The 11,855-nt window shown below is 39.6% G+C and overlaps 2 protein-coding genes across 3 annotated transcripts; one reads left to right on the top strand and one right to left on the bottom strand.

The window, feature by feature from the left end:
- Positions 1–191: 191 nt before the first annotated feature.
- LOC310810658 (uncharacterized protein) lies at positions 192–7,066 on the bottom strand. Of its 2 annotated transcripts, XM_083678502.1 has the most exons (12): positions 6,954–7,066; positions 5,168–5,198; positions 4,825–4,996; positions 4,287–4,536; positions 4,025–4,066; positions 3,694–3,723; positions 2,632–2,883; positions 1,732–1,797; positions 1,351–1,404; positions 1,113–1,176; positions 943–973; positions 192–798 (listed from the first exon to the last, which is right to left on the bottom strand). In XM_083678502.1, the coding sequence occupies exons 1-12, from the start codon at positions 6,991–6,993 to the stop codon at positions 721–723; spliced, it is 1,110 nt and encodes a 369-aa protein (XP_083534628.1). In that variant the 5' UTR covers positions 6,994–7,066; the 3' UTR covers positions 192–720. The 2 variants fall into 2 exon arrangements, with proteins under 2 accessions (XP_083534628.1, XP_083534629.1); XM_083678503.1 differs by lacking the exon at positions 5,168–5,198 and having other exon boundaries at positions 6,954–7,051.
- Positions 7,067–7,864: 798 nt separating this feature from the next.
- Positions 7,865–11,170, top strand: LOC310811421 (uncharacterized protein). The gene is made up of 5 exons (XM_083679569.1): positions 7,865–7,931; positions 8,833–8,978; positions 9,113–9,251; positions 9,448–9,555; positions 9,679–11,170. Exons 2-5 carry the CDS (start codon positions 8,833–8,835, stop codon positions 10,462–10,464), a joined length of 1,179 nt encoding a protein of 392 aa, XP_083535695.1. The 5' UTR covers positions 7,865–7,931; the 3' UTR covers positions 10,465–11,170.
- Positions 11,171–11,855: the final 685 nt, after the last annotated feature.

The following is an 11,855-nucleotide window of genomic DNA, read 5'->3' as shown; positions in this document are numbered from 1 at the left end:
TCCTTGGAGAATCCTTATGGATCTAGTAAGCCTTCAGATATTCTTCTCAGCATGCACAATATCCCCTTAAACTTCTGTGTGTGTGTGTGTGTGTGTGTGTGTGCGCGCGCGCGCGCGTGTATGCGTGCGTGTGTACATGTGTGCGTGCAATAACCTCTCTCGGTCCAGCAGTTCCCCTATTAATCTCAAGAATGCTAGACATTTGTACTTTCATTATGGAAAAAATGTGTGAGTGCCTTTTGTGAGATTTCAGAATTAGACTTTAATATCACTGCAATGACATTGTGCGGCACATGGACGTGATGTATGACGTCAAGCGAAAACCCTAACATCTAAAATGACTAATGTGTGTCCCTCTACTTTCTTCACAATTTATTCAATTTCATTTCAATTCATTAAGAGATACATGATACACAAGATACATGTTCATTAAGAGATACATGATACACACGATACATGTTCGTTAAGAGATACATGATACACACGATACATGTTCGTTAAGAGATACATGATACACACGATACATGTTCGTTAAGAGATACATGATACACAAGATACATGTTCGTTAAGAGATACATGATACACAAGATACATGTGCCAAAAAGAAGATACAATGCAGTATGCAATGCCCCCCCCTCCACGAACACACATCCTGAAAGAAAGTAGGGAAGCTCTTATAAACGATTGTTGTCCTCTTGCATTGCTTTAATTTATTAAATTTCATTTCAATTCATTAAGAGCAAGCAAGATACATGTGCCATTGTTGTCCTCTTGCATTGCATCAGGAGCTGTTAAGGCCTGTGGAAATAAGTGCACATGTATCACATCGTGTTGCATTTGTTCTTAGGCTAGAGGAAACAGTTACACAAGTTTAGAGTTTTGATCATTTTCTTGCTCATCACCTGAGTGGTAAAAAACACAAAAATATTTGACCGAACCCACCTGTCCCCTCTCCGCAAGCTCCATCTGCTCTCTGTCAGGATAGAGGAAGAAATCAATTTGCAGCCATTGAAGAAACCCTCTAACTATACAAATAAAAACTTGGTTTAATTGAATCTATAGATGCTTTCTGTAAGGAAAACAGAAAGAAATTAACATTGGAGAGGCATTACCTTGATGTACTTTTTTTCTTCAGACGGTATCCCACAATGAGGACAATCCCACAGAAGACAGTCACTATGGAAGGGGAAACGACATACTGCATTTTCACACACACTTAACAAAGGTGTAAATAGGTGTAAACATTCCAAACATGTCTCCATTAAATACAAGAAAATCCATCTGTTCATTCTGTCCGCAGCAAGACATTCAGATGAACGTGAATTCATGACATTATGTAGTGATACATACCGCAAACAACAATAGCAGCAATACTTTCGGCGCTGAGGGTGTGATTAATCTGGCCTTAGAAGAGACAAGAGTGAGGTCAAACAACAACAGGTTTTATTTGCCAATCAATTGTCAATCACATGTTTTAGAGTAGGAGTCTTTATGTATTTTTCTTTGCACAATGAACATGGGGCCATTGGTAATGTTTGTAATAAAACGATATAAGAACATGCCAACTGAACTCAAAAGGTACACGAAAATGTTCAAGCTATTTATCAGGATACTAACTATTCTTTCATTTTGAAATATGGCACTGATCAAGCTTTGAGATAAAACAATATCTGTAATAATATTGCATTTTTCTCACAATATTCTTACTTAATACTTTAAGAAGATGCTTACCACCAGGGACTGGTTTTACACCAGGGACTGGTTTTACACCAGGGACTGGCTTCATGTCTGGGCAGTCTGACAATAGAACAAATACAGTTCATTGTTATCAATCTGTGATGGGAGGCGTGGGCTGGAAACTAGAATGGAGTCTCATGAAGATGGTATGCATTACAGGTATTGCAATCGTTTTTTTGTGTTATTGGAGGTATATTGGTGTATTTATTATTGTACACCAGCATATATACATACAGTGGGGGAAATAATTATTTGATCCCCTGCTGATTTTGTTAGTTTGCCCGATTACAAAGGTTGGAATGGAAGAGATTGATTCTATTGACAGGTGTCTTTTATACCCATAACAAGCAGAGATTAGGAGTACTTTTCCTAAAGTGACAGGACTAATCTGTGTGCCTCATGGGCATATAACCGGTCTGTATGAGCCAGAATTCTTGCTGGTTTGTAGGGGATCAAATACTTATTTCCTTCGATCAAATGCAAATGAATTTATAACTTTATATAATGTGTTTTCTCTGGACTTCTTTGTTGATATTCTGTCTCTATTTGTTAAAATAAAAGTAATCCGGCAAACTAACAAAATCAGCAGGGGATCAAATTATTATTTCCCCCACTGTATATATATATTATTGCAGTGTACTCAAATACATGTAGACACTAAAAAGGGTAAAAAATAAAGAAATAAAAATACATATATATATGTATTTATGTATGTATTTTTATTTCTTTATTTTTTTACCCTTTTAGTGTCTACATGTATTTGAGTACACTGCAATTCAGTTTGACATATCATATACTGCCAAAGTGAACGTGGAATTGGAATTGTGAATAAATGATAAATCAGACAACAACAACATAAACAACAGTAAACAACAAGCTTTAAGTAATCCTTACCAACTATGGTTGTGTCAAAGCTTTCTCCTCCACCCTCCAATTCAAGCCCCTTAGGTGACCCAGGGCAGACGGCCACCGTCTTGTTATAAGCGAGACATACAACACATTCCGCAATCACAGGATCAGGTGCCGTGGTGTTGGAGCAACGTGTGAACTCCTCCAGGGGGTTGTCTCTCAGATAAATTATTTCATCCTCTGACCAGATTCTCGTCAGTTTCGAGCATCCATTGTCATTGCAGGCTAAACAGCTTCCTGGGTCCACAGAGAGGGAAGCATGGATTACAAAGGCAACAACAATGCCATATATGGAAAAGTTCCCAGAAAAGTTCCCAGACAGTATTCCTGATCAGATTGATTGATTTAACTAACTTTAAGTCACTTCTAGCATTGTGACTGCCTATGGCCCCACTGATGGATCGATGGATTGCACTACTCTTACAGTATTCCTATAAACTGTACATACTGTATCCTCACTTATACACACTGCTCTTACTACATACCACTGCTCTTCTGTACATATCTGTCTATACTGTTCATAATCTGTCTATACTGTTCATAATGCACATATCCTTATATTTTTCTTTTAATACTACTGTTAATACACTGCACATATCTGTACATACTGTACATACCTGTTTATACTGTTCATACGGCATTCCATATTTATTCTGCTATTTACTCTAATGTTACTGTTAATACATATATACTGCTATACTGCATTGCCTATACAGCTCATATGCTGCTACACTGTTCATACTGCATTCTATTTATTCTGCTTATAATGCTACTGCTAATTCATATACTGCTTACACTGCACGACTTATACTACACTGCACTACTACACTGCTCATATACTGCCCTACCTGTAAATACTGTTCACACTGCACTTTTCCGCTTCTTTGCACTTCTGGTTAGACGCTAACTGCATTCCATCTCTGCAGTTAGTCTCTGCACAATGACAATAAAGTTTAATCTTGTCTAATCTAATCTATGATTCACTGATGACTCACTTACAGTCGCTTTGGATACAGGCTGATAAATGTAAATAGAATGTAAACTTACGGTTTGAGTCCGGCGGTTGATTTAGGTCTCCTAAAATCATCAGAACATACCACAGGAGTGAAGAAACATTACAGAGGTGTCACTGAACAATAATATTTTATGGTAACTTAGACATATTTTTTAAAATCATATTTACACATATTGCTATTTTAGCTTCATGCAACCTTGATGTAGCTTTATTTCTTATAATCATGTTATAATCATTATATGTGTTGTCAATCATTTATCTTATTTCATGATATATTATTGATCTTTTTGAGTAGTTTAAACCAGCCAGAAGACGCAGCATCTGCATATGGATCTATACATCTTATTTAGGTATGCAGCTCACCCTTCGTAACTGCCATAAATGCCACCAAGAACCCAAGAGTCCCTGGAAACGAGAAGGATTAGGATGAAAATGCAATTCAATTGTAATTGAATTTGTGTTCACAGCAAGTGACCAAGCATGTCACTACAGCGTCTCTAATTCGAAGATGTCAAGACACCACGAAAATACTTTAAATAGACAATTAATTGGAAAAACAGGTACTGCAAACACATATCAAAAAGCAAGCTCAAAAAAGAGAAGTGCCTCAAGGCATCATAAGTACATTTCCAATGTGGTTTCATCCCAGCTCTGTTCCTTCTTCTGTGTCTTCTGATAGAAGCAAACTTTTCTTTGGCCCACTGCCTGTTGTACCCTGTCACACCCAAGTCAGCTGGGCGTGCCTTCGGAGGAGGCTCTTGGTTTTCAGGCTCAAAGACTGATAGGGGCTTGCCCATGTGGTGTGCCTCATCTACTGGAAGGGGCATCTTCACCTCCGGTGCAGAGACATCACATGGGCAAAAATCAGCCACATCCTTTAGATAGATAGATAGATAGATAGATAGATAGATAGATAGATAGATAGATAGATAGATAGATAGATAGATAGATAGATAGAAACTTTATTTATCCCAGGGGGAAATTCAGGTTCCAAGTAGCATACAGACATAGAGGTATCACACATAACATACACATACAACATACAACATCAGCAGGATTGTAAACAGGCGAGGTGCAGTTGTAAAAGTCTTTGCAGTTAGGTGAGGTGCAAAAAGGTAAGGCAGACAGTGCAATTATAGGACAGGTGCAATTATAGGACAGACCTTTATGCCATGACCATAGAAGTCGATTTTGGGGTTTGCGCAAACAGCCACATCCAGATTGCCACAAGGGATAGGCCTGACAGAGCTGTCTGTCTCCACTTGAACTGACATTCTCTCAGGATAATATTCGTCCGCAAAGGTGTACCTAATATGTGTTGAGAAGCCAGCACACCTGAGGTAAAGGAGAAACCATAATAAACCGTTACATTTAATCAAATGAATTCCCAAAACAGTTATGGGCTGTCATGAAACAGTTATACCATTTCTGATCAAAATAAAATTCTATGAGATAAGTGTGATCTCTGCAAAACAAATTCAAATAAGATTATGTTGGCAGACATACCCACTTTCCTGAGTGGTATAGGATAGTCCATCTGTGGGATAAATTAACAATTATCTATTAACAAGGACTCTAAACAACGTAATGACAATGTGGGAAGGAAATAACCTAGTTAACAGATGTAAGATAACACATTTTAGTGTGTATTTACGGCCTGTAATAGAATGGCCATTAACTTGGGGTCAACTGTCTAAAAACTAGTTCGATGGTAGGTCTAAATGCTTCCCAGCAGCAGAAAACTATGTGAAGGAATTCGTAGGAATAGGTCAAATTAATTACAATCGCATTTTAACATAGGCTACCTGCTCATGCTTCTGAAGAAAAACGATAGGCTTATGGCTCCTGCTTTGATTATCCTTTTGAATTTGCGTGTGATGTGCCGAAGGATATCGTTATCAAGTGAACTTTGATTCCTTATCGTTTGTGATTTACCTAGGTCTAAATTATTTGTTCGGAACACAATTAATCTCATTATATATCATTATTATTATTGTTGTTATTGTGGTTATATTTGATATACATTGAATTACGGTTGATTGAATTACAAAAGGTCGTTATCCTTGCATAGGCCTACCCCGAAAAAATTCATGCCATTTTCCTATTTTATGGCTTGTCAACACACAAACCGCATGCTTTTTTACCATCAAGCTGAACCCATTGAGGCCTTAATTTTAGCCATTTGAGTCAGGTTATTTTACTTTTTCACTTTTAGATAAGACTTCATCAGGAGTTGTCTGTTGAGATACTCAACTTCTGCGCCTTGCGCTCCAATAAACCCTTGATTTGTATATTATAATGACGAGAATAATTGATTATAATAATATCTTAGGTTGATAATAATGAGACGAAGAATCATCATCGACATCATATAATGATTTTCGAGGAATCGAAAATAGGCCATGAGTTAAAATGGGGGTCAACAATCAGTAGGCCTAAAACCCTAAAACGAGTGGATATTTTCCTAGAATTGTAGCTAATATTGTTGGCAATTCTGCTCGAACGCTAACATTTTTTTTTTTTTTTTTCAATTTGGATCGAAGAAGAATGTGTGAACGATTGGCTGTAAACCGTCTTATCTCACACCAATGGCTAATGATGCTTATTAAAGGTGCTTAAAAGCATTGTCCTAAATCACTGCCAAATCGAACGGCTGTTGGATATACAACAAGCCTAAAAAAACATTTCTCTTTGAGCCCATAATCTTACATTCTGTGAGACCCATGTTGTAATATAGCAACGGGCCTATGTGAAATCAGGCCAATAACCGTTAATTAACCATTGAGGTTGGGAACCTCTTTTGCTAGGGCGACTTGGCAAGAAGGCAACGCTGTTCGTTATTCATTATTACAGGCTATAATAACGGTGTTAACATGGAATATGAACTGACAGGGTGACAATTCAGTTCAATTCTAACCCAAACCCTGATTGGGCATTTGTTTTCAAAACATAAAGATAAAAGGCTTATAGATATAGCCTTTGCTTATTCCATACAAATTAGGCTAGAGCATACTTCGGAGACATACATAGTATATTGCATTTATAAAGCTGCTGGCCAATTTCAAACAAAAACATCGACGCATTAACTCTTCCCGAACTATAATGTCAAAGCCAGGCTTCTAAAACATTTTAATCAAGAAGATAAGTGTATTTATTTACATTATAGCCATACGAGCACAATTCGCGGTATGGGTCTGGCCTGCAGGATGCCGGCAGCGCCACCACCACCGATTATGTTCAATATTCAAAGTTCAAATATATCAACTTTAATGTATAGTTTTTGAATACTTACCGTCTAGTGCACATCGATCGACGATTTTACTGCGAAACATTGTTGCCAAATTGCTCGAAATGCACCAGTGTCCAGAGCAGCTAACTATCTGGTACTGCCTGTTCTACAATTTTTTTTTTTAATGTAATCGAGACGGAATGAGGAAATGAAGGCATTTGTTTTTATACTGAGCAACATCCCCACCTGGTGTAAACCCATGTAGACGTTTTATATATTCTTCCATGATAAGAACATGGGAAATATAGGGTAAATAGGGTAATTGGACTTAATTTGCATACTTGCCCTTACTTTTCCTGAGATACAAGATTATGTCGTCGTAACAAATGTGCTTCAAATATTTACAATGTAGCCTAACTAACCGACTAAACAACTGAGCAATTTGTATAAAACATGTTTAAACTATTATTTTAAAGCCAAAAACGTGTTGACAAGATGAATACCTTCGCCTTAACCATGGCTCAAATATAACCAAATCATGTTATGGAATGATACAAAAATGAAAAAAAATATTATTTGAAGAACCCTGTCTACTTGTAGAATATTCGCCATATGGTGATGAACAGAACTTAGCATGTTTTGTAAAAGCAGTGTTTCAGATTGTATTTTTTGTTTGTTTTGAATCCCTGAAAATATATGGCCAATAACCATTTGAATCTATGGCCTTTCCATCACAATGGCTAATGCACAATCCATGCTCTAGATTTGAATTTACAGTCCCCTAATAATTTTCGATTTCCAAAACCATTGCATGAGCGCTCCACTGACGGGGTTACATCAGTGCTCACCATGACCATGACTGCGCTTGTCCTCAGGTATTTTGGGTGGAACACTACCTCTATACAGAACAGGCCGTGTTCTAAGAATATTCATAGGAGGCGTGGCTTTTGGGTATGGCAAAGGAAAGGTATAAAATGCAGACTGACAGTGTTTTGAGATTAAACCTGACACTGCAGCTGTTCCTCAACTGCATCAACAAAGGTTAGTAACATTTTTTAATCACATCATACAATAAGATACAGGAAAATTGCTGTACTGTATCTGTACCTCTAATATGTAACCCTAACCCTAAAGTATGTTGTTAACAGTGTATTAAATAATCAATGGTGATTCATTTGCCTGTTGTTTCAGTGTGTATCAAATGTATCAAACATGCTGTATAGAGATGTTTGTACAACTTATTGCCACTCTAAGAAGGCAATAAAAAAGAACTTGTATCATGCACAACAGGTTTATGTCTGGCCCCAAGATAGTTTTGTTTCTACGTTTTCTTATTCTTGGTATACCATAGCCAGTACTTTATTAGTAGATGAGTGTGTGTTTGTGTGTTCGGCTTAGTGATATAGCCAGGCTGCACAAAATGGGACAACATGTCTTATTCCTGTGCGAACCCGTACAGTACATACCTGTTTGACAACCATTCTCCTGGCATAAGATTGTGCAAGAGGGAAGCTCAGCCATGTTTGTTTGGAGAATTAATTCGAATGCCTGGTAACTTCCACAGAATGCTGTGTTAAAACAGAATTTCTTGTTCATTCTAGTCGACAGACTCGACACACCTTTCCTACCCATTCCGTCGCTATCATCTTTTAAATTGATTTGAACGTTTCCTTTTTAACCTGAGGCTACGCAGTCTGGAGAGAGTGTTTGTCTTAACAATCGTACTGGGCATCAGTGGAGGCTGATGGAGGTAGAAATCAGAGGACGGGATCATTTAATGCATGGAATGGAATGAGGAATGGTGTCAAACTTCCCCTGCTGTACACGTTATACTGAATATGGGAGTTTTCTTTTGTCCTAATGTGACTACATTTCAAATGTTCACATTTCAAATGCCCCTTTACTCTTATACCCCCCCCCCCCCCCCCAACAACCCCCCCAGATGGCCTATTCAACCAGCACTCTTGCGGCAGGCGCTTTTGGAAAGGTGTACAGACAGAAGTACAATGACAGCTGGGCAGCAGTGAAGAAGGTGCCACAACACCTGATTAAAAGGACAGACCTGGAGAGAGAGTGTGAAGTGTACAAGTGAGTATGACACAGTGTTAACAGTGCATGATCTCAGGGATGGTGAAGATGGTAATTGTAGAGATGATGGACAGATGCCCAAGAACCCTATTTATTTTTTTGTTCTCTCTCTCACTCCTTTCCTGGGACTATAGGAAAGCAAGTCATCCTAACATAGTGAAGCTCCTGGGTAATATAACACTCAAGGATTCTCTATGGATCATCCCCTTAGAGTTCATCTTTGGGGAAGACATGGAGATGACCATCTTCAACACACAAAAATCAAAAATACAGGTACAGTGGCCTATGGACAGACTCATATCTATCACTATCAGTTAAGGTTCTATATCAACAAACTGTTGGGGGAAAAAATGGCTCTGCTTCTAGGAGGCCTTTCAAAATACTATAGAAATATAAGCAATGTCAAATGTGGAAGAGGTTAGAGACAGTTTCACTCCAGTTACACCATCTCCACTTTGCATCTCCACAGTTGACGCCATCTGTCAAGGCCACCATCATCACAGGCATGTGTGAAGGGCTAATGCACCTACATGGCAAAGACATCGTCCACCAGGACCTCAAGCCTGACAATATCATGGTGAGTGGGGAGACAGCCTTCAGTGTGAAATGCATTGGGAAAAGCCCAGATTGGCATCTGTGTGTGTACGACAGGAATGGAATACATACAGTATTTCTCCTGTCCTCTAATGATCTCTTCTAGGTGGAGCATGGCACTAACCGAGCTGTGATCATTGATTTGGGATTGGCCAAATTCTACCGCAACGGCCTCAACTCTGCAACTGACATGGGCAACGAGGCCTATTCTGCCCCAGAGGTTCTGCAGAGACAAGGCCAGAGAGACCAGCGGTCCGACGTGTGGGCCATGGGGAAGATAATCGCTGAGCTCTGCGCCAGGGTCAGGCTGCATACCCCCAGTGTCTGTCCCGCCAAGGTCCAGGAGATTCTCAGAGGCCAGCCATACTGTAGCGCTGTCTGTAGGATGGTGGAGAGCAACCCCTCACTTCGAGCCTCCATGGCTGGGGTCATCTTGGACATAAAAAAGGCCGGGGGAGGTGGCGGTGGCAACATGGAGGGGCTGCCCAGAGGACGTCAGCAGACACCTTTTACTCACACAGAGATGAAAAAACGCTCGCCTTCGCCGTCAAGATGGGAGCGAAGGCCCACCCCAATGCAGGAGGTCAGGGCGGCACTGCGCCCGCAAAATACTGCAGTAAGCCGCTCACCTTCTCCACGGGCAGGGGTGGACAAAGGCAAGGCATTGGTTCCATTAGCCACGGTTCAACCCAGTCAGGATGTCATGAAGACGCTTCTCTACCAGGAGGCCTCTCAGGGCTTCCCCTGCCCACTCCCCACGACAGGCAAGATGCGAATTCGCCGCTACGAGGAGAGGAACGGAGAGGTTGAGACTTGGGAGCAGAAGGAGGTGGAGACTAAGGGTGGCCGGATAGTGAAGTTTGAGGATGTAACGTTTAACAACAAGCAATAAGAAAATCACCGGCATAGTAATGGTGGGGACAGTGTGAGGAGATTGGTAGAGTTTAATCAAAGTTGAGGCTGATGGTGTTAGCACAGTGTCACGTAACCAGGTAAGCTAACCTGTGGATTGAGGCCAGGCTGAGTTTACAAGATGGCTGCCGTTATAATATAAGGTGGAGATAATCAGAGGGAAAGAAAGAGATCCTGATCCGGCCGTGCTGGTCATGTTGGGTCACGTTACGGTATTTGTGCAATGTTCTGGTTCTGGTTCGATCATTAATTTCGCTGCCAACGGAATCACCAAGTCAAATAACTGTATCTGTGTGTTTTTGGTACATTTGGTTGAAATTACTTTGGGATCTCCCTCTTGCAAATCACTTATCATTGTGAGCTGCTTTTACTGTAGTTATCCATCTCATCTCAAGACAAAATATTTGTTATTCTAATTGTACACTATCATGAAGATAGGGTTAGGAGTTACTGTTGTAATATGTTAGCATAAAGGCACAGTGCCAATGTTATATCCTTTTCTATTAGATCAGACTCTTGAATTACCTTTTAAAAACTGAAATGCTGGAATGACATTCATTTATCCATTCAGATGAAAAGTCAACACAGGTGTTTGAGTAATCATGATGTTTATTAATCATTGTATAAGGCCACTCTGGACTCAGCAGACTTCATTGAGAAAGGAGAAATAAAAATCTTAAGTCACATTGTCCTTGGTTACATTTACACACTGCCCTGTGATGAGATTTCTTTTGGTGCTGGCACCCCGAACAAGCATATCCACATCACGATGCAGTGAGGTCACATTGTACATTAAATCAACTCAACTGAAGAGCACACACCTATTACCTGTGTTTGCATGTTCAACCACTGCATGAAGTGTTACAGGTGCATGTATAGAAACTAACAAATTCACTCACAACACAGACATACAAACAGCATGCTTCATCAAACTCAAATGAGAATTTCTGTTAAGGAGCTCTCTGTGTCATAATGGTAAATACATTCCAATCACCTTACAAAGGTTGTGTGTCATGCATATTCAGGCTTCATATAGAGTGGGAAATGCTAATATGGCATCCATAGTGAATTACTCAAACAGGATGTGTGAGGCCAACTTAAGGCTCGGGATCATGTCGACCCAAAATAGCACCAGTGTCTATTCTTGCCACAGCTAGTTTCATTCACACAACTTTATCAATAAAATGACATTGTTTCAATTGTACTGTATCAATGATATGACACCCAGATTGTATAATTATTGAAGAATGTTGAAGGCTGTCAATTGATGACGAGGCTAAAGTTGGTGCCTTTGACACTTGAAATGAACTGGCTGTTCTAGGCAGATTATGGACCAGATAATAACAGTCACACACTCCCTCTGGAAAATAA

The sequence above is a fragment of the Argentina silus genome, assembly GCF_951799395.1.
Source record: "Argentina silus genome assembly, chromosome: 10".
Lineage (NCBI taxonomy): Eukaryota > Metazoa > Chordata > Actinopteri > Argentiniformes > Argentinidae > Argentina > Argentina silus.
This window is presented reverse-complemented; position numbering and strand designations above follow the sequence as displayed.